The sequence below is a fragment of the Sceloporus occidentalis genome, unplaced genomic scaffold (assembly GCF_023333645.1).
Source record: "Sceloporus occidentalis isolate IW3139 unplaced genomic scaffold, rSceOcc1.0.p SCAF_1, whole genome shotgun sequence".
Taxonomy (NCBI): Eukaryota; Metazoa; Chordata; class Lepidosauria; order Squamata; family Phrynosomatidae; genus Sceloporus; species Sceloporus occidentalis.
Window position 1 is genome coordinate 180,193,338 of NW_028316981.1, and position 23,233 is coordinate 180,216,570.

The 23,233-nt window shown below is 41.5% G+C and overlaps 1 protein-coding gene across 4 annotated transcripts; it reads right to left on the bottom strand.

Annotated features, from left to right (window-relative positions):
* Positions 1-77: 77 nt before the first annotated feature.
* On the bottom strand, positions 78-22,290 carry LOC149322918 (guanine nucleotide-binding protein-like 3-like protein). 4 transcript variants are annotated; one of them, XM_089484713.1, is made up of 16 exons: positions 22,201-22,290; positions 19,342-19,470; positions 19,198-19,235; positions 17,871-17,972; positions 17,549-17,665; positions 15,594-15,677; positions 15,310-15,445; positions 13,240-13,343; positions 12,210-12,354; positions 11,031-11,118; positions 6,897-7,074; positions 4,894-5,036; positions 4,442-4,578; positions 2,792-2,931; positions 1,016-1,187; positions 78-382 (listed from the first exon to the last, which is right to left on the bottom strand). In XM_089484713.1, exons 2-16 carry the CDS (start codon positions 19,352-19,354, stop codon positions 315-317), a joined length of 1,665 nt encoding a protein of 554 aa, XP_089340839.1. In that variant the 5' UTR covers positions 19,355-19,470; positions 22,201-22,290; the 3' UTR covers positions 78-314. The 4 variants fall into 4 exon arrangements, with proteins under 4 accessions (XP_089340839.1, XP_089340837.1, XP_089340838.1 ...); XM_089484711.1 differs by having other exon boundaries at positions 22,122-22,278; XM_089484712.1 differs by lacking the exon at positions 22,201-22,290 and adding an exon at positions 19,685-20,653.
* Between the last annotated feature and the right edge of the window lie 943 nt (positions 22,291-23,233).

Sequence of the window (23,233 nt, forward strand, 5' to 3'; positions counted from 1 at the left end):
TGTGATATGACTTGGAATGAGGCTTTGTTTAGCTTCTGCTGCAATGTTTAGAAGTCAAACCTGAAAGGAATCTCACTGAATGACACTTTTTATTTACACAGTGCTTCCGATTTTAACCAATTAAATAAAAAGCTTCTGAGTCAAAACATTAGGTTTTGCATAGGCATGATGTTGCCACTTGCTTTGGTGATGCAGACGTATGACAGACGTTAAAGAAAACTGCCTCCACATGCCAGTGACTTGTGTGAGAGAGCAGCCTTCTGAGGTAGATAAAAGGAAGTCTCCATGTCCATCTTTTCGTCTGCACTATTTCCTTAGTCATCTGACAGGCTGAAATTCATAGCTGCTGTCAGTGTTGCAGAGAGCTTGGTGGCAATTTTTGCTGCAGAGAAAGCAGAGAAATGGGGATTAGGTAGCCAAACAGCACATGCAAGACATATCTATGTGTATCTAAAAATGTGCTGATAAATGTAATGAATGTCATTTCTCTTTATCTAATTTGTACCTTGTGCAATGATGCCAAGGATGTTCACTGACAAGAAACTTTTCATGAAGAGAACAGCTTCAGAAGCAGAAGAAACTGTTATATACTGAGCCAAACCATTACTTGCTCAGTATTTGTTACATCCAGGATGCAAGAAGAGTCCCTCTTGGGATCTCTTTCTATGCTCTCCAATTCCTAGGAACCCCAACACATTTTTAAATGGCTGAATATTCAGTCCCAAAGCATGAAAAACACCATGAAACGGTCATAAATGCTTTGCTCCCCACTACCCCCCAAACCCCAGAAAATACTGTTTCTGGGTGAAATCCAGAACTGGAATTGACATTGTAACCTGAGGGGGCAGAGAGTCACAAGGTGGGGAAATGCACCCCCGAACCTGTTCGCAGTTGCCTATCCCAGGTTTGGGTTGTTAACAGTATTTATTTATATTCCACCTTCCTCCCAAAATGAGATTGGATTATGACCTTCTGGATTCAAAACATGTGGTTTGTATCCCTGGGAAATGCTTACCTGCTCGCTTCTGCTGTTTTTTGCGTCTCTTGCTTGCTGCCCGCAGGCCCTGGCCCTGCTGCAAGGGATCCAAGGCAGAGATTTCACCCAGGTCAGGGGCCCGGGGCACAGCCTTCTCAGCTTCCACAAGGGCCTTGCTCTTGGCTTTCAGCTCTATTGTCATAGGGCCAAACTAGGGAGAGCAAGAAAAATAGACCATGTTGATTTTTTTTTGATTTTTTTTTAGTAACTGGAAGAAAACAAAGAGAGAAGACAAAACAGGCTCCACCTCTTCCAATAGAATTTTGAATGGAAGGACTTTCTACATGTGCAGCTGGTTCAAGCCTTTCAATTTCTTCCAGCACTTTGAGATGGTGTAATATGAAATCTGAGAAACTGAAGCACTAGCAACCAATACATGGGAGCATGTGTAGCCCTCCAGATATTATTGGACTGTGCCTTCTATCACACTTCACCTTTAACAGTGTGGGGTAGGTTTGATGGGAGATGCAATGCAACATTAGGAGGACCATATCTTCACCACTATATGGCACAAAGGGTATTTGTTCTCAGAGAAGGTAGTTAATGCTTATAGCTTTATCCATGACTACCCACAAAGTTTCACAGATCAACTTATGTTTTTCTGCTCTAACTCTTGTCAACTAACCCACACAGGTTCTCTAGTTCACACCATTCTTGTCTGTCCTTTTACTTGTAGAATATTAAGCTATAAATTGTTATGTGCCTTCACATGAACTCAAGGTGCATCTATACTGCAGAAATAATGCAGATTGACACTACTGTAAGTGATGTAGCTCTAGCCTATGTAATCCTAGGATCTGTCGTTTTACAAGGTCTTTAGCAGTGCTGGTGTCTCACAAAACTACAAATTCCAGGATTCTGCAGTATGAAGCCATGGCAGTTAAAGTAATATCAAACTACATTATGTATACAGTGCAGATGCACCCTCAGACTATCAATGATCTCATAATATAAATGATTTGGCAAGATTTATTCAGAGGTTTCCCATTCCCTTTCTCTAAGTTTGAAAGAGTGGGTTTCCATGGTTGAGCAGGAATTCAAATCTTGGTTTCCCAAAATCTTAGTCCAACCCTCAGCCCACTACTGCACACTGGCTCTTGGGATAGATGACAGAGTTTAAATAAAAGAATCCCAACTTTTGAACAAGAGAAATTCCTCACCCTGTCCCTGGTGGTTGCTGCCAATGTGCTTCCTAATTCATATGAAGAAGTCTCTCTCTCTCTCTCATTCTCCCCCATTCCAGGCAGCTTGAGCTTTTAGTTTGTCCCTGTTGCTAGCCAAAACTAAGCAGAGCTTGACTGTTTTAAACTCAATGATATCTCAGTAAGGTAAAACCACAGGCCTGTGGATTTGGACATTTTACAATCACAAGATGACTTTTAAAACCTGAAATTTGGGGAGGGTGGAGAAAAGCAAATACTGGAAACAAATTTGGGGGGCTGCAGAATAATCATAGAGGCCAATCATTCCCATCAAGATTCTTCCTCCAGTGCTCAAATGGGGACAGCCTCTACATAATCTTGCTTCACAATACCTCCTCTTTTTCTCACTGCTATTTATGCAGTGATGAATTCCTCAAGGAAGGGCTAGGTTTGCCAACTTAAATTATTTCCAGATTTAATCCACTTGTTCTGATTTGTTCTTTAAAAAAACCCAAATCAGAACAAGTGGATTAAATCTGGAAATAAATGGTTAGGGCAGAATTTCTAGGACCTGGCTACTTGGGGAAAAAGAAAGGGCTGACTGTGTGCATACCTCTGGATCCCCATCTTCTTCCATTTTGGTCTCTTCTAGTTCCTGATGACAGAGTTCTTCCTCCTCATCCATCACAGCTTCTGCCCCAATAGTGAGGCCAGAGCCCTCTAAACTAATGCCAATAGGGCCAGAGGGCAAGCCTGCAACAGATAAAAGCATGACTTAGAGTTCCTGAAATATTCTAAGGGTGCAGAGCCCAAGAACTGTTGTCTTCTGAATTGTACAGGGTTGATTAAAAGTTGTCAGCTTTGATATTTGAAAGGGACCCCTGGGAACAAATTTCAGAACCAGGAAAGTGTTGGCACCATACAGTGGGAAAAATAATGGGGTGTGGGACATGGGAGTAATCTGGCAAGATTGCTAGGACTTTTCTAACTCAAAATCATGCCTCAAAATCAGGGATGGGCAACATGCAGCTTATTGGCCATGTACAACCCCAACTTGGCTTCTGCAGGCCATAGACAGTCTTGGATGCACCCTCCTACCACCAGACAGGGAGAAAATTTGAGTAAAAAGGGGGGACTAATCACGTCTGAAAGTCTCTAGAGTTGTGATTCCTCTTTAAATGCAATATTTCCTGTACCTTGCTTGCTCACCCAACATTTTTTCTACATAAATCCAGTAGTAAACATCTGGGATGTGATTGTCTGGTGGTGGGGATCCTGCTCTAAAAATGGACTTGGGTCTGCTTGCTACCAGTTGAAAAACTGATCTTGCCACTGCCAGCTGCTTGTTATGTACCCCACTGCAAAGCACCTCCACCTCAGTAACATGTTGGCACTGCTTGCTGTTTTGTGTATGTCAGGGAGAAACACCTTTGGATTTATAACAGAATGGCATAAAAGACAACCCATTAAAAGTAACTCCTAAAATAGAAACATTTACTCAATCCCTTTTCTTGGTTGTTCTCACTAGTTATTTTTTTAAAAAGAAAAAAAAGTAACTTCATTCTATACTTGTAACAAAAAGAAAGAGAAATAGTTTAATGCAGATGATTCTTCTACTTCACTAAGTGGTTACAGGTTGAATCTCACTTAATCTAAAATACTTGGGACTGTAAATGTTTTGGATTTTGGGTTTTTTTTATTATTTTGGAATACCTGTATTTGCACATATGTACATAATTTGGTATCTTGGAGATGGGACACAAGTCTAAACACAAAATTCATTTATGTTTCATATTCACCTTATGCAAATAGGGTAATTTTACACAATATTTTTTTAATAATTTTGTGCATGAAACAAAGTTTGTGTACATTGAACTATCATAAAGCAAAGGTATCACTATCTCAGCCAAGTTTTGGATTCTGGAGCATTCTGTATTTTGTAGTTCTGGATAAGGGAGATTCAACCTGTATTTCCAACTGTTGAGATTTATGCAGAACTGCTGAAGAACAGCAACTTCAGCCAACAGGTTTGCTTTCTTGCTCCTAGGAGCCATGATTTTACTCTGACTTCACCCATTTTAAAATCAATTTTATAATTGTTTTCATAGGAGAAAGGGAAGGAATGCTCTGGCTCCTGTGTGTTAATGAGGGGCAGGCGGGGCAAGAGAATACATTTCCTGAACATGTGCCACTTGAGACTCAATTTGGAACTACCAGAAGCAGATACGTGAAATAGCACTACTTGGTTTATGCAGCTACTTACCCTCCAAAACCTTCTCATTCTCCTGTTCGAGAGCTTCAAAATCAAAGGCCTTGCCCATTTCTGCCACAATCTCAGCACTGATGTGAGTGGGCAATGTGTGGGTTTCAGGTGGATGTGTAAAATAGCTGATCTTTCCACTAGCAAAAGTGAGAGAGGGAGAGAGTGAAATTACACTAAAACTCAAAGCAGCCTTTACAAGAAAAATCACTTTCGTGTGCTTCCTTTCTCTCTCCGATACACACAGACACTGCATGTGATTCCCTCAAATCTTGTTTTTTTCTTTCCTAGTCTACCTTGCTCTCTTGGGAACAGACTGGAAATTACATGCCTTTTAAAAAACCAGTGGTGAGGGGAAGTCTATGTCAAAAGCAGGTCCTGCATAAGACATATGTTCCAGACTCTTTGTCACATTCCCAACAATATTTTAGAACTTAACCTTGTCTTCTGCTCACCTTGTCCAGTCACTTAGCACTGCCTTGGCTGCCTTCTCATGGTCTGGGATCCCTCCTTTCTTCAACTTCCCCTGACGCCTGGCCAAAAGAGCCAAGAACTCCATAGTATCCTGGAAATCTGGCACACCATAGTGCTGCATAATCTTTTTGGGGGGAGATGAGATAAGAGATAGAGAGAAGCTGGTAAAAATCTTCTATTCAATCACTTAACATAGATTCAACATGTTCCCACTTCAAAATGATTAGACCAATGGTTAGGATTAAGTCCAGAATTGTTTATCCCCTTGTTCTTTCCTCCACCTTTTGGAGGAGGACATTAACTCATCAGAAATTTGTTGGAAAGTCTATGCTTAGCAGAGTTGGTCTCCCAGCAGCTACCAGGATATTGAAGTCTCCTTGGAGATTTCTTAGGGCTGGTATAGACAGGCCAAAATAAAGCTGCTTTGGGTCACTTTGGAGGTATGCTGTTTAAAAGATGCATGCGTCCGAAAAGTCCAGAAGCCGCACCAAAGCCACGCTCCAGTCCTTAGGACCAGACCGTGGCTTTGGTGTGGCTTCCGGATTCTTAGGACACAAGCATCATTTAAATAGCATACCTCCAAAGTTACCTGAAGCAGCTTTATTTTGGCCTGTCTGTATAGGGCCTTAGATTTCTTTCAGAAAACCATAAACTGCCACCTCGTTTTGATTTGGTGGCTGGTTTGAACATAGGATTTGTAGTCTGGAGATCGGAGTTTGACTCCTGGCTCAGCCATGGAAACAGACTGGGTGACCTTGGGTGAGTCACACACTCTCAGCCCCAGAAAACCATGTGATAGGTTTGCCTTAAGATCGGCAGAAGTGGGAAATGACTTGAAGGCACACAACAACAAAAAATAAACTCCTACCAAAATGTTGTTTTTATTTCCTTCTTCATTTATTTTTACCCAAATGCTAACTGGTCCAGTCAACCACACATGTGGATTTCTGTACAGGTGCATTTGTCTTTGGCATATAATGCTACTTGCCCTCCTTTTCTTCCCTGCTCTTCATCTAACAGCCATCAGATCTTTTTTCCTTTTTGTCATGCCTCCAGAGCATCTTTGATGCTCTTGAGACATATATTTAGTTGACATTATATTAGGTTTTTTATGTATTAGTTTAGAAGGGAAAATAGAGATATACAGCTTTAAGAAAGGCAAGGATTGTGGGAAATCCCAGGGTCTCTTACTGTCTTCCTCTAGTTAAGTTTCAGTGTGTAGTAATATTTCAGCCATGTCAGACCTGGAGAGAGTATTTTCCTTTGACAAAAACATAAGTCCACAAAGGAAGAAGGATAGTCCTCAAAGAAAGATAGAATACATCAAGAAGAGAGCAAGGTATTTAGAAAGGACTATAGTAGGAAAAAGAAGAAATCAGTTTTGTGTTATTTGTGTTTATAACCAGTAAAGCTTTTGAAACTTTAGAAATTTGTGGACAAGTCTTTTGTTCTGGCTGTGTTCCCGAGAGCCAGAGGCCTTACTACACCCAAAGTCCATAGCATCGCTCTTGGGACAAAACACTTTTAGTTTTAAAACTGATTTTCATGTGAATACCTGTGAAAACTATAGGCAGCTACAGAATCTTACAATTTACACTTCTCCCTCTTAAAAAAAGAGAATATTGATGTGATGGGGAAAGGAGTTTATATATATATATATGCAACGAACAAATGAAATAACATTTCCTACACACACTTTAAAATGGTTGCTCAGTTAATGGGGCAATTGCTAAATGATGTAGTTAACATTTTTGCTATTGTTTAAGATCACTCAAAAATAAACTTGTCAGCCTGTTGCAGCAGAAATCTATGACTTTAAACCAAGCATGAGGACCATAAAACCCTCCAGACATTGCAGACCCATCCACTCACCATTGGCTGTGATGGCTAGAGTGGTCCAGGGTTCCTGACTCTCAACTACACAATGTTCTCTATCATTGTTACAACAACATGCCACAAACCTTCCTCCCACCATCACAGCTACCTGCTGCTTGTTGCATCGTTTCAAAATGGCTTCCACCGGACTGACAGGGTCAACCAGTTGCTCTATCTTAACACAATTTCGTAGAATCATGGCGGCATCAGAAGTGGGCGAAGCCATGACAATCCCCGGGCAGTCCAGGAGTTTGATGTGCTTGTCCAGATGCACCTCTTGCAGGCACCTAGAAGATGGAGGTTAGGAAAGTGAGGAAAGAGGATAATGAGGGGAAAAGAAGAACTGTTTTCATCACAAGTCCTTCTGATTATTAAGATAGTCTACTGAACTTCTGTGCTGTTATCCTCCAGAGCAGATGGGAGCAGCCTATGCATAATGTCAGGAGTAGGCAACTGTGGATTGCTTATATTAGCACCCAAGGAGACTTTGGAGGGCTACACCCCCCCACTGCACCCACTCCTGTGAAAAAAAGTACCCATTTTGTCCACAAACACCCTCTAGGGGACATGGGGGCACTGGGGCTTTCCAGGGACATTTTAGGCCCAGGAGAGACCTCCTGTAACAACAGGAAGTGAGCAGAAATCACGTTTTAGACAGGAAGGCCTCTTGTGGGCATAAATTGATCTGGGGTCAAAATGTGGTAGAAATGCCTCCTGGACCCCAGAGGGCATTCGGGGCAAAAATGTTTTGGAAATATTTTGCAAAATTATTTTCGAGTCCTGGATGGCCTGGGAGGGGGTCTTCCAAATGTGGTGTAAGCCCTCCACACCCTCTTGGTGTCATTTTGGGACACTGGAGCAGAAAGATTTTGTTTTCTTTTTTACCCCTGCAGATCACAAAAATGGCCCTGGGAAGCTGAACTTTGTCCACTCCTGGGTTACACACCCTGACTGGCTTTGCACCCCTCTCTCCTCACTGCTGTCAAATTTGTGAATGTGGTGGAAGAAACCACCACCATTTCCCCCTAAGCACAATTCCTTTTGCAATCAGGAAGTGTGAGGAGCATGTATTTTGTTATTAAAGTAGGGGTTCACTTTTTTCTATTGTTAAAAGAATGCACAGAGAGAGGGGGACAGGGAGGCAGTATGCTGAACTCTGCTCTAGAAGAGATAAAACATGGATTAGTAAATAGATTAGAATGAGAGACAGTAACTCTCCCCTGCATACAAGGTCTACAACTGTTTGCATAGGAACTGCAATCCAGGCCTTGTCCAAAAATTTTCAATTCAGGCCAAGGTTCAACACAGCTATTTTCTGCAACAATCTGTTGGTCCAAAGAAACAGAATAATCTCTCAGAGGTGGTTTGTAGCTCTCCTGGATTTGAAGATGGGCAGAAGAAGTGCAAAACTAACTAAATAAATAAATAAAGGGAGTTATTTATTAATGTGTTTCATTGATTGATTTATATCCTGCCTTCCTCCCCAATGGCACTAAAAGCTTTTGAGGCAGACTATTGGGTGGCTTGGATTTTTGAAGGCGTACTTGGACTATTAGCTTTTTAGCATTTTTTGCTGCTATATTTTAAACATTTAAACATATTGTTGTTGTTTTTACAGTCTTTGACTTTCAGTTTACAAATTTTAAGATTATCAATTTTGGCACTGCAAATTGACATTATTTTAAGCTGCTACCAGCAAGAGCAGAAAACAATGAAATTAACTGAAGTGGGCAGACACCAGACTCTTTGACTTCTTGCCCACAGGATGGAGGGCCCATCTCACAGTCCCAGGATTTTACCTCTTCCAACTCTGCTAACTCCTAATAGGGCAAGTTTGATCCTAACTGTGCCTCCCCTACAGAAGTTTTACACGTTTGGGGACTGAATCAGAATCACAGTCTGGGCTTTGAAAACAGATTTAAAAAAAAAAAAAAGGAACAGGAGTGACTGCAATGTCTGGGAAGATGTGAAGCTGGCTCTCAACAACACAAGAGCTGGCAAGCATGGGGAGCCCAAGACATTGTTCTGTCTGAGGCAGAGCTGCAAATGTCACCCCCTTCATTAAGCCAAGGTGCATAATGCCCAACATCAGTCAGGTTACTCTGGCATGTGAAATGGAAACTTGCACAAGCGCCTCTCTAAACCTGGCAGTAAAAATACAACTGCTACCAATTAACAAACTATCTGCTGGCCTTTCACAATAAACAAAATATCTGTCTGTGGCAGCTATCTCACTTTGCCTAATGATAGGACCAGACCTGTGTGGACATCTAAATTAGTCACCAATGTCAAATTTCCTTTTCCATGTAGGGTTTTGCTGCTCTGGAGTTCTGCTCCCTTTGGCCACATGCCCTTCCTTTCAGGTAAGCCACAGGAAGGCCTAGTTTTCCCTAAGAAAGTGGTAAACCTGGATTTTGAAGTATGAGTTGAGGTCAACATGCTTGAGCACTCACCCAAACAAAACAATGGTTTCAAGCTGAGCCACCCAGCATTCAATAATGTGAACCATTTACTTTCCATCTGAATTAGTATGGAATTTAGGGCAGACCTTTCCAGCCTAGTGACTTACAAATATTTTGGAATGCAGCTTCCATTAGCCATAGGTAATGTGGCCAATGGGATCATGGGAGCTGAAGTCCAAAATATCTACAGATTGGTGAAAATACAGGTTAGTATAAATCTTCTTAAAGTGGCCTACACCAAATTTTGAAAACTACAAAATATACTAACAGAGGATCAATGAACAACTCTTAAGACTCTTAAAGGACAGCCTATAGACAAGAGCTGCAATAGAGGTACAGGCCAAGGTAGAAAGGTGATTCTTTAAGGCCTGAAACAACACCCATATAGAAAGGGGGAGGACAGCAACTGGAATACAATTCCACAAATAGAAAGCCAGTACAGACAAGGCTCCCATCCTTCACATCAACCATCATAACAGTTCTTACAGGAAGCCACAAATAAAAGCCTCATAAGCCAACCCATGCTCTTCTCCAAAGTAACATCAGTCCAGACTGTCCTGAGCAAGACTGGAGTGGCTGAGAGATTCCTCTTCCTGAATCTTATAAGACACACCATCCCAACTTTCTCTGAAAGCAGCTGCTTTGCAGCAAATAAGGCAGAAATGGGCAGTATTCTGCAGTGGTACGCCTAACCCTGGACTCTCACTACACACTGGGGGTCATACCCTGCTGATATTCAGCAATGGTCATGGAAGTGATTCTAAAACTGGTGCTGAAACTCAGCAGCAACTACACTGACTCTCTCTAGAGTAGAATGGTACCAGTGTGACTCCTTACACTACAGAGCCCCGCAGAAGACGTATCAGTTTGTTCCCTTCCAAAAGGAAGAGGACAAGAAACTCTTTTCTGTGTGCCTATATTGTTGGGGGACACAAAAACAGTAAGTGCCAATGGGCAGCAATATTGCCAAACCCAACCTGAAAGATGTCTCAAGTGCCAGGTTTGAGCTGCCCTGTGCTACCACCCACCATTAGAGTTGCCAAACTTCCTGCTAAACAATATGGGATGCAGGCCTATATAAAGCCACCGCAAGTCTCCCAAAAGGAGACCCTTTGATGAGATTTCAAGCTTCTGCAAGATTTAAAATCTCATGAGAACCAAAAAAATCCATGTAAAATTATAATGGCTGGCCAACCCCTGAGAGATGGAAATTTTGCTACTCAGCAGCAGCTCAGCTGGACAGAATAAAAATTAGCTCGAATCCCAGGAAACAAATCCAATACTAGGCATGCAAGGCCTGATTGCTATATATATAAGAAATGCTCAGGAGTCAGTCTGATGGAAGTGTGGCTGGTGCTTGTGCTGAAATATGGGAAAGGAGGCATCTAATATCACTCAGATAAAGGACCCTATTTTAGATTCCCACATACAGCATTCCTCATACAAAATGGGGCTCCTGATAAACCTACCCACAATTCCTCAACTAGACCACTAGACTGGCCAAGCTCTCTTCCATATAGACATTCTGAAATCTAGCAAGCTCTGAACATGTGGGGTCCCAAATTTTTTCCAGCCATGGACACACCAAAGCTGGTCAGTTGGATACTATCTGTTGGCCTAAAGAGATTACCCCCACCACATTACAGATTCTAGAGACAGCACAGAATAGATTGCAGGGCCTTAAACCTTACAGAAGGAAATATAACCCAAGCCTTAAAGGGACCAGTCACCCGCTTATCTGCCTTCATGCTATAAACATACACAGAAAGACTGCTACATACTTGGTGACACCAGGTGTGGCACCGACACTGCATGCCCGGCTCCTCTTCAGGCTGTTGATCAAGCTGCTTTTGCCAACGTTTGGGAAGCCTGCCGCCAGGGATATAGAAAAGGGTGCCTCAGTCAGCCAAAGGCACTCACATTTAATAAATGCTTCCATTCAAAAGGGACCCTACTTCTTTGAGCATCATGCAAAGAATTCTTCCCATCATGTCCTACATACATGAATGTCACACAAGAAAAACAGACACAAGCCCCAGCATACTTTCATCCTTGAAAGAACAACTAGCAAGAGTCAGAACAAAGACTCTGAAGACTTCACAGCCAGCAGCAATGAGGGCAGAGTCTTTGCTCAGCAAGGCCAACTCAACTATTAGGCAGAATGTATCCAGGAAGCAGAAACCTTCTAGCTATTCCTCGTGAATCTTGTGTATTTCCATCTGCTGGATGACAGTACTGTGTACACCACACAACCTGTCCTGGCTCTACTAAACTGATGTCTCAGGTGGTCAACGTCATGTCACAAGCATCAAAGTAAGCTTCACTTGCCAGTTCAGCTGCTTTCAGTAAATGGCTTGGGAAAGAGAGACCATCTTGTCCTTCACTTCAGGCAGTACACCCTTAAGGCAAGGAGGCAGCATAGCCTACTTTGTTTCCTTTGATCATGCTGCCCAAAGGTTCAGTAAGGCTTGGGTAACTTGGCGAAATTGTCCTAACTCTCTTCATCCTCTTTGTCTCTTCCTCTTTTCCTATTTGTGAACAACATCTCTTTCCCAGCTGGGACCTCTCTTCATCATATGAATCTGAGCACCAACTACCCTCCTACCGTAATATTCTTGGAAGTAGAAAAAGAAACAAAAGATGAGGGCAAGGGCCCAAGAATGGCAGCAGGAAAGAAAAATATTCCTACACTGGGCAGATGGTGCTGAAACAGAAACACCAGAAACAAAAGAAAGGAAGAAATGCTTTGTCAGGTCCCCTGGACCTCTGAGACAGAGAATCATTATTTACAAATGAAGACAGAAAAGATTTCAAAATGCTTGGCTTCTGTCTTATATTGGAAAAGAGACAAAGCAATTCATATATTCCAGAGTTCTTGAAAAACCTTCTGGGTAATGGGGCAGAAGTACCCCTTACCTTGCTACTTCCCATATTCCAGAGAGAGAGGAATTCTTGCTTACCCACAACTCCAACTGTTATAGCTGTCCTGACATCCTGGTTCCGGCAATAGTTAGCTAATACCTTCATGAGACAGTCAGCCCCCACACAAGCTCCACTGCTGAGCAAGTCACCTGAAGCCTGGGTTACTGGGACACGGCTCTGTTGCTGGAAGAAATAGAGATGTTGTAAGGAAACAAGTCCTTCCCAACTTCATTTCCCCCAGCCAGGTCAACTCTAGCCTTCTAGGTCCCAATCCTTTCTACACAATGCTGCAGAACACAAAAGTTTGGGAATCTTTTCCCAAATCTGCTTCCAATTCCAATTCTCTCTGTGCCCTTCTCAAACAGTATGAAAAGGGATCTTGTACCTTTGAGACTTGCTGAGCAAAAGATGTTGTAGCATAGGCTTTTGTAGACTTGATCTATAAAAGCTATAACAACTTTCACTCAGTTAGTCTCAAAGGTGCTACAAGATCCCTTTGCATGCTGATATTCCAGACCAATATGGCTATGCCTCTGAATTTCATTTCAGCAAGAAAGGGCCTGGATTTCACTGACTGCATTTTTTCACAAATCCAGTCACCTAGAAAAACAGTCCAATTCTTCCTTAGTTGCTGAGTGCCTTAAAGTTGTTTCCGACTTATGGGCAACCCTAAGGCAAATGTATGACAGGGTTTTCCTTGGCAAGTTTCTTCAAAGGGGGGTTGCCATTGCCATTCTCTGAGGCTGAGAGAGTGTGACTTGGTCAAGATCACCCAGTGGGTTTTTACATGGCCGACTCAGGATTCAAACCCTGGTCTCCACAGTTGTAGTCCAGTGTTCAAACCACTGCACCATGCTGGCTCTCAGTTGCCAATTTCAAGATGGGGGGAATATGGAGAAAGTAACATAGGTGACAGTTGTGCTTGCACTGACAGGAAGCAACAGGAGCTTGCTTACTGGATCATAATATCTCCACCTTGTGTTCCTTGTTCTTTTCTAAAAGCAAATCTTGTTGTCACCATCCAGGCTGTAAATTATGTTTTGCTGCATTCCCAGTGGTATCACATACCAGATTTTTGCTCTGCTGCTGAGTGGAAGCTTTGAAGGCCACTGTAGGGAATTCGTTTCTCAGGTATTTCAGCCACTTTGCCACAATCTCCTTAGACACTAGATCTGTGTCAAAATCAGAAGAGCAGAATTAAGAAAGCCCAGCAAAACTTGAGTACAGAAACCTTACATTAAGGAAAAGGCAGGCAACTGTAGCCTGTGCAACTGATGAGGTGGGCTGTTGTCCACAAAAGCTTGTGCCAAACAAAACTTGCTGGCCTTCTAGCTGCCACAGACTTTGTGTTGTCCTTCATATGATGTTGTACTGAAACTCCCATCAGCCCCTGCCAGCAAAGCAAATGGTGAGGGATCATACACGTTTCAGACTAACAGCTTTATGGAGGAGTACTTACTCTACAGCTCTGTTTTCAAGCACCTGTTTTCTTTACATCCAAGAAATCACAAAACAAGCAGTGTTTTTAAATTATTGTGTGGGTTTTAAAAAAAATTCTAACCTCTCCCAAACTCTACAACTACAGCAGCCTAGAAATCCAGACAAGATGAAGTCCAGAATAACAAATGTCCTTTAGTTGTATAGTCAGAATCAAAGTGTGGAGTAGAATCCTTGCTTCATTCATAGTAATTCACTGAACAGCTAGAGAAATAAAAAGATCTGCTTCACCACCATTTAACCACCCCAATTACTAGCATGAATGAATTTGTGTTGTTGCATATCTACATGTAATTTCTGATTTATGGCAACCCTAACGTGAACTTTTCACTGGAGTTTTTTGGCATTATATGTTAAGAAGTGGTTTTCTACTGCCTTCCTCTAGAGCAATGGCTCCCAATCTGTGCTCTGTGGAGCCCTTATGGTTCCACAAGTCAAAAAGGTTGGGAACCCCTGCTCTAGAGTGTAATTTTCCTAAGGTCACCAAGTGGGTTTCCATGGTTGAGCAGGGATTTGATCCCTGGTCTCCCAGAGACCAAGTCCAAGTCCAGCATTCAAGCCACTACTCCACACTGGCTCTCAGTTATATTTTAGTTACATTTATACCCTAATTTTTCACTAATTAGCTAAAATATCTGTGGCTCTCTTCTTTCCCACTTTTTGCTGACAATAAAATAAATCTGACTAAGATACAAAGAATGACTAGCTTAAGATCATATCTGTGTGTTTCATGATTCAGTGGGTAGTTTAACATGGACCTTGCATGCCCCATTCTAGTACATTAACTTCTACATTTCTCTGGAACTCTCTGACTAAGTGAACAAAGGACTTAATCTTGTGAGTGTTGGGAATAGCTGGTGGACTATAGCGCAATAGTCTAAAATTTTAAATGTATCTGGCATAAAACCTGGTATTCTGAAGGGTAGAAATTTTCACCCATGTATGTTCTCTGCATAACATAAACCCCCCCAAAATTGGGGTTCTAAATCATGCACCCAGCAAATGCTCCTTGCTTCAATGTTTGCCTTCAACCTGGGGAGGGCAACAAGTGTGATAACAGAAAGATATGGAGCTAGTGTGATTATCCTTGCTTTTATTCATCATGTGCTAGATATATCCAAATGTAAAAATGCACTCTAGGGAAAATAAGGACAACCAAAGCATTACGGGCATCCCCAATAAACTTAGAGTGAAAGCTTTGTTGCACGGATTACAGTGTCTTTCCAACCCCATACTGATTCTTTGTTCCTTGATCCCCACCATACCAGCATCTGACAAAAGTTCTAAATCATATGAATGCAAAAATCCTGAAATCAGAAAAACATTATGGGAAAATGAGCTAGCATAGCTAAACTATATATTCTAAGAACATTCATTGGACTTCCTGATTAGAGGATTTGATTTTAGAGAGAAAGAGTACTGAATATAGCATCACAGAATGCTAGGGAGGCTTGCAGGATAGAAAAAGGCCTAGGATTTTCATGTGCTTGAGTCCCATATGAAAAAGGATTAAAATCCTGGCATACTAAACCTGCTTTCCTTCCCAGAGAATCTAGGCCTTCACACATATGAGTCCAGTTCTGTTCAGTTCATCTTTATTACGGTCATAGACCAGCACAGGTAAAAAGGGGACACACATACCAATTTTATTTAGGACCAGGACCAGCCTCTTGTTAGTTCCAGCCTGCACCACTGCCTGCTCAACCTGGGGGCAGCGGCAGCCTTGGGGATCCCGAGCATCAAGGACTTCCAGGATCACATCAGCAGCTTCAATCACCTAAAAAGGAGACAGACAGACATGGAGGAATAAGAGGATGCTTCTTCTGACATGTGGCTCAGCCTTGCCTGACCGAAAGAGCAACTGTGCATCCCATTCACAGCAGTGGCTCTTTTTCCCATACAAAGTCATGCCGTCTCCCACTGACCTTTCGAAACTCCTTATAGTAGGCCTTGCAGGAACTGTCTTTCTCTAAAAGGGCATGCTTGGCCAGTTGCTTCAAGTCCATCTCCTGTAGGAAGGACAATTTTACATACACACAGAAACACGACAAGTCAAGGCATGGAAATGTTAATTTTTAAGACTTAAAACTCCCAGGACCCCCCAAGGAAAATGTTTTACTATGAGTGTTTTATGAAACTTAATCAATTATTTTTTTAAAAAAAATGTCTTGGTTTTTGGAATATTTCAGAATTCCAGATAAGGGAGCTTCACCCTGTGCGTGTATACACACACACACACACACTTACATAATTATAGAAATGTCCCACTAAAATAGGAAGGATGACTTAGTCTTCACAATGGATAATAAATGAAGTTATTCTCAGAATTCAGTTACTCTTGTTCTGTTACTGATATTTGAATGCTTTGACAGCTTGGTCCTTTCAAGAGAACTTTCCTTCCTTCATGGTTTCCCATTTAAAAGTAGATACCTCTGCCTCTGTTTGGGGAACATGAAATCCTCTAGATGTTGAATGCCAACTCTCTGCAACCCAAGCCAGTATGTCTTCAATTCAAAGGAGAGAAATCAAAATGGAATATAATATTTTCCAGAAAAGACACCCTTGTTGTCTTACTATGGCCACAATTATACATTGTCACAGTATAGTGTAAATCCTCGCTGGTGAACAGAGGCTATGCTAGCAATACACAATCCCCATTATGGAAAAGCAACACACGTTAATGGATGGACTCTGTTGTGCATTCACATTGAACAACGTATCCTTTTGCACATCTGCATGTGTAACAGTTCTGCACACAGAACTCTGCTTTCACTGTTGTCAGGTGACTGTGCATTTTGCACAGTATCAAAATAACCATTCCATACGTGTGGCATAATTTATGTTTGTGCATTTTACTAACAGAATGCCAGCCCAAGTCCCCAAAAAGATTAGGGAAGAGGAAACATCTAAGTAGTTTATAAAGGCTGCTGCATGAATTCAACAGGTATTTTACAGACACCTGAGGTACACATACGTTAAGAAGATCAGGCCCAGCTTCAGAGACTGGCATGGTGGGACATCTACCAAGGGTCTATGGTCACCAAAGTGCCATCCCTAACCACACTGATGCCTATGATGGCAGGCAGCAGACGAGAAATGGAGCCATGTCATCCATAGCAGACCTCCTTCACCAGTCTGAAAACTTTCTGGGCAGGTGGGGAGCAGCACATTTGAATGCGAGTTGGACTCTGTCCCCATTCAAAAGTGCTGCCACTTCTTCCTGAATAAAAATTTTGGTTTAGACGGGGAGGTAGGAACAGGAATTTGTTAAATGTGGAGAGGGAAAGGTTGCAGCCTACAAATGAAAACATTGAAGGAAGCAGCAGTAGACAAGCTAAGAGGGAAAGATTTAGGTTATGGGCATGAGGAACATGGAAAGGAGAAACTGAGGTCAGGCAGGCCGTAGCAGCAGGAGCAGCAAGGGGTGGGGGGGAGGCTAAACCCTAAAGCCAGCCCCGAGAAAGATTTTTCACTCATTTATTTAATTTTATTTATATCTTAGCATGGGACCTAAGGTGGCTTACAACAAGATAAAACAAACTACAGCTAACTTTTGTGCAAAATTTAAGCAACAACTAAACAAGAAATTCTACCAAAAGCAGTGTTAAAACAGCTTAAAATACCTATTTCAAACATAACAATACTAAAAAAAATAAAAGCACAGCATACCCCATTAAAAGGCCCTTATGCTAAATGAATGTAAGCACCAAGCATCTGTCTAAATGCAAACATTTTTGCCTGTCACAGAAAGCAGGTCAAGAAGGGGCCAAGCAACCCCTCTATGGGAGGGAGTTCCTCCCAATGGAGGGAGTAGCCACTGAAAAGGCTCCCTCACTAAATACATGAGGTTGTGTGAAGATCTCTGCCACAAATTGTTTACCTTTTGTTCAAAATGAAGCTGCCTTTGCAAAGCATCCTTCTGAAGGCCTTCCAGACTCCGGAACTTGCTAATTTCCTTTTGGCGGGCCAGGCGTTGCCGTTCCTGCATCTCTGTAACCTAATGGAGAGATGCAGAGCCTTAACCCACAGGTAGGCTGTGCCAGCGCACCTGCCCATCCTCTTCTCAGCCTGTCCAAAACATGAAATACCCCCCCCACACACACACACACAACCAACTCTCAGTTGGACATTGTATCTAAATGAGATAAGACAGTCCCAACTCCATTATCCACTGAGCAAGACCTCTGACCTCTTAGCCTCACCCTTTTCTGCTTGAGTGCTGCTTCCCTTTTGGCATGCTCTTTGAAACACGACAACTGAGGCAGTCCTGGGTCTTTTTTCCCATGCGTTTTTGCATCCTTTTTCTACAGAAGGGAAAGGGAACACATTGATAAACTAAAATAATGTTGCACTAAAATAGCCCTCAGTCTGGGACTGCCCAACCTACATAGGAGGAACTGCAATCTCTGTGTTCCTTCCTCTCCACTCATGTTAGCAGTGTGGGGTTTGCAGATGGGTGAGGACACCTTTTGATACCCTCAAAGTCTAAATGACAGGCCCATGAAAGTCATAATGCAGACAGCCTGCTCATCAGAGAAGGGAACCTGTGGCTAGACTATAACTTCCATTATGCCTCACTACAGGCCATGTGGGCTGAGGCTAATGGGAACTGAGGTCCTGCAACATCTGGAGGACCACAGGATCTCCACAGGCCTACCATACAAGCTACAGAAATCCATCTCAGTGACAGGAACAATAAAGAGATCTCTGGATGGGAGAATGAAACCACATTCCTAACATTAGTCGAAGTCTAGGAAGGTGAGGTCTGCTACTTTGAATCCCATTCAGAAAAAAAGTGGGCTATGAATAAAATAAAATACACAAGAGAATACTGGATATATTGTTCAGTACCACTTCCTTTCCCTTTATAGCTGGGAACAGAGTACAGTGGAGCCTCCGCATACGCGGTCTTTTTATAGGCGGCTTTGAGCATAGGCGCTCAAAGCCGCCAGCGCGCGTGGGGCGGAAGGGGCGGCGTGTCCCATTCAATTGAATGGGCGCGCACGCCCGTTGCACCCCGCGCACCTCCGCGCCGCTGTGCACGAGCTCCATTGTTTACAATGGGGCTCGAGCATAGGCGGAAATCGCCATACGCGGCAGGATCCGTAACGGATCCCCCGCATATGGCGAGGTTCCACTGTATTCCTAATTCTCAAACTCCACTTTCTCTTTTCCTGTTGAATTGAGTCCTTTATGCTTCTGTAGGAACAAATGATGCTTAGGAATTTAAACTGAGTCTGGTTTCTTCTTTTAAAGTCCAGATCTTCTTCTAATCATGAACATTTGACTTCTGACCACCACTCAACAATAAACATGACATCACTAAGGGGACTGATGATCTTCTCACAGCTGAATCCAAAGGTTTATGCTTGGACTTTATGACCTCTCTCCCTGCTGCCTTCAAGAAAGCTGACCATTCCTTTTCCAGCAAAACACTTCTCCACAGCTCCGCACCCACTAAACCTCATTCTCCTCTCAAAGCATTTGAGATCAGCAGAAAAAAAGCTAATACAGATAACCCTGTCTCACCTTGCCATGTTTGTGTTTCTTCCCAGATTTTTTCTGCTCTGCAAAAGAGATGGGGTAGGGGTCAAAGTTAAAATGAGCACCATTGCACGGAAGTTCCAACCAGACTGGAAACTATGTTGGATGTTTAAACCAAGCAGAACTTACTGTGCCGGGTCATGGTGCCAAAAGCAGACCGGCAGGCAGGAGGGTGATTTTCTGGCCCAACAGCAGGAGGGTGATTTTGTGGCCACAGCACAATTCTCTAATTTACTTGCTTTTTCTGATTAAGAATGCCTGGAAAAGAAAGAAATATATAAATCTATATAATATGAAAACCAGTGTGCTCTAGCTGCAATAGAACAGACCTAGGACTTGGGGGATTCAGGTTCTAGTGTTTGTTGTAATGTGATTTGGGGTTAGTCACTACTTCTCAGTTGCCCTGATTGTGTTGCACAGAGAGGCGAGATATAAATAAATTTTATTATTACTATATGTTAGCATGACTCACCTAACAGGGCTATTGCAATGATGATGATGTAGGGAAGGGGTTCACAGCCATGAACTCACTGGAAGAAAGGAGGGCTACAAACAAAACTAATAATAACACCAGTCAAAATAAGAAAACCAAATACAGTGGTCCCTCTACATTTGCTGGGGTTAGGGGTGAAGCACCCCCATGAATGAGGAAATACCGCAAATAACAAAACACTATTCTTTTTAACTAAGAGAACACGTCTCTAGGAATCGCCAGGTCCTTCAGTGCAACTCTATGGTCAACATCTGCCAGGAGTTGATCACAGAATCAAACTGGAGGACCTACAAATGCCTAGAGAAGTGTTTTCTCAAGGGACTTCTAGGTTCTCTGGCACAACTCTATGGTCAACGTCCAGCAGAGTTGCGCTGGAAGGCCTAGAGATTCCTAAAGAGAACATAATCAAAACTGCAAATAATCAAATCCCCAAGATTCAAAGCCACAAATGTGGAAGGACAACTGTACTACAACACAGATACAGGAAAGCCAGAACCCCATGATCTGCACTTAACAGAGGATGAAAGTAGGAATACAAGAAAAGACACGACCAGAAAGATCACAGACACTTAAATGATAACTGATGGCATATGGAAAGATTGTAAACTTGGCCCTCTGTATCTATGGATTCTGCATCCACAAATTCCACCACCGATGGCTTGAAAATACCCCTCTCAAAAAATTAATTCCAAAACCAAACCTTGATTTTGTCATTTTACATAAAAGACACCACTTGACTACCAAGTGCAACATAATGGGATTGAGCACCCATAGATTTTGGTATCCATGGTGGATTCTTCAACAAAACTCCAGCCCACTGTATTCTCAAAGATCCATGATAACCACAAAAAGCTAATGAAGGGTATGGGAAACTTATTCTCTATTGCCCAGAAAAATTTCTCAAGATTAGATGGCACCCACAGTGGAACCAGGGGGGAAACCACTGGCTGACCTTGGGCAAGCCATACTCTCTCAGCCTCAGGGGAAGGCCACAGCCAAGCTGCTCTTAACAAATATTGCCAAGAAAATCCTATGATAGAGTCGCCTTAGGGTCACATAAGTCGCAAACGACTTGAGGGTACATAACAACAACCACAACAACAGCAGGGGAACTACAGAGAGAGATTCTTCTTCCACAGTGGGACTTCAAAAGCGAAGCTTTGGATTCTGGCAATTATAGCACAATAACCTCGGTCGGGCCACAAGCTGCTTCTTGCACAACTGTGCTACTTGTGCAGTATCACTCCAAAGCCACAAAACAGTGATACCTATATTGGGCCAAACCAAATGCACATTAGACATGTTGCAAGCACCCACTGTGGGAGAAGAGTCCATCTCTGTAGTCCCCTTGTTGTTGTTGTTACTGTTGTGTGCCTTCAAGTCATTTCCAGTTTATGGCAACCCTAAGGTGAACCTATCATGGGGTTTTCTTGGCAAGATTTGTTCAGAGCCGTGGCCCAATAGATATCCCTCTTTTGTGGATTTTGGGTGACGATATTGTACTTTGCTACAGGAAAGATGACTAGATGTCCTGACCACAAAAGAGGCCAAGGCACTGTACAATGTAAGACATTCCAGACATCAGGAAAATTCATTTGTAAAATAACAGAAGATATCTATATTGTGTATATATATATTTCTTCTTCATGGTCTCTGCAAATCACACAAATGGGTTACTGTGCACCTTATGCAATAAGCTTATCCAAAGTTTACTGTGCAGGCACAGAATAACCCATTTGTGTGAATTCACAGATGCCCACTTGAAGAAATACTGTTACAGGTAAGCAACCTGTTCAATATCATATGTGTGTGTGTCTATTATATGTGTGTGTGTACGAGCTTATCCACCTGATCTCTTATAAGACATATGCTCCTACCTCTTTGACCTAGATTGAAGCATCTCTCTCCTCTTTCGCTTTGACAGTATCATTTTTAATTGTTACCTATTTTTATATTTTATTGTACTATATTGCTGTTTTTATTGTTGTGATTTGTATTTGTATAGTGTATATTGTACTGGGTTGTAATCCTGCCGCAATCCACCTGGGAGAGGTGGGAAAATACAAATAAAATATTATATGCATATATATATATATATACACACACACACATGTTTTAAAAAATGTAGGCCATTCCCCCAAAAATGCAGAGCCTGACAAAATAAAAGCTACAAAGCACTCTTTATAAATACAGAATTTGTATAAGCAGAAATCCCTGCTCAAAATGGGAGGACGTTTCGGAATTCCTCCTGGAGAGAAGGTTGGCATGATGTAGGGCATGTCCTGGAAAAGGAGGACGCCTGATCATCCCTGGCTCTATGGCCAACAACAGGGCTCCTGCTGCTACTCCTACTCCTACTAGCCCTAGGTCTGGGCTCCTTGTGTAACACACACACACACAGAGACACAGTACTTGCCTTAAAAATGCCACAAGCAGCACAGCTCCTTCTCCCCGTACAAAGGTCCCTCTCTAGTCTGCGGGAATAATGCACCCACCTTTCCCAATGGGCTCCAGCAGCTCCAGCAGCAGCCCCTCTCTCTTTTGCAAGCACTGCTCCAGGCTTCCTGGACAGAAAGACACATGGCCTCCTGCACGTGCCCGGGGAGGGGCGGGGCCTGTCCCGCGCGTGCCCGCCTCTTCTGGCTGCAGAAACAGCGCCTCTGTGGCCATGGCTGGGATTGCACCCTTCTCTGTTTCTTCCTGGGTTGCTGTTGCCATTTTATTTTTAACTTCTTCTTCTCTTTCTCTCTCTCTTTTCTTTTTCCTTTTCCTTTCCTTTTGTCTCCTGTTGATATTGGTGCTCTTATTATTATTGTTATAATAATAACATGTTATTTAATATTACTATTATTAAATTATTAACAATAATAATATATTACTATTATAGTAATAATATTAATTATTAAATAACATCACCATTATTAAATTATAAATATTAATAATTACATAATTACATAATAATTTAATAATAATTTAATAATAATTTAATAATATACTAATATTAATAATAGAATACAAATAGAAATAATAATATTTATTATTTCTATTTTATTGAATTTTAACATAATTAATATGTATTATTTAATTATTTGTGTACAAGGTAAGCCATAGGCAGATTTGTTTTATCTATTTTAATTTTATGTACAGCACTGTGTAAATTTACAGCGCTATATAAATAAAGCTTAATAATAATAATAATAATATAGAAATAATAATTTAGAAATAATAGTAATATATTATAGTAATAATATTAATTATTTAATATTGCTATTAAATTATTAACAATCTTAATAATAATATTTTGTTATAGTATTAATATTAATTATTTAATAATGTTACTATTATTAATATTAATAATTAAATAATATAATAATATATTAATAATAGAATACAAATAGAAAAAATAATAATATAGAAAAATATAATAAGAAGAAGAATATAGAAAGAAGAATATAGAAATATATAGATATAATATAGAAAATATAATAATAATAATATAGAAAATATAATAATAACAATAATAATATA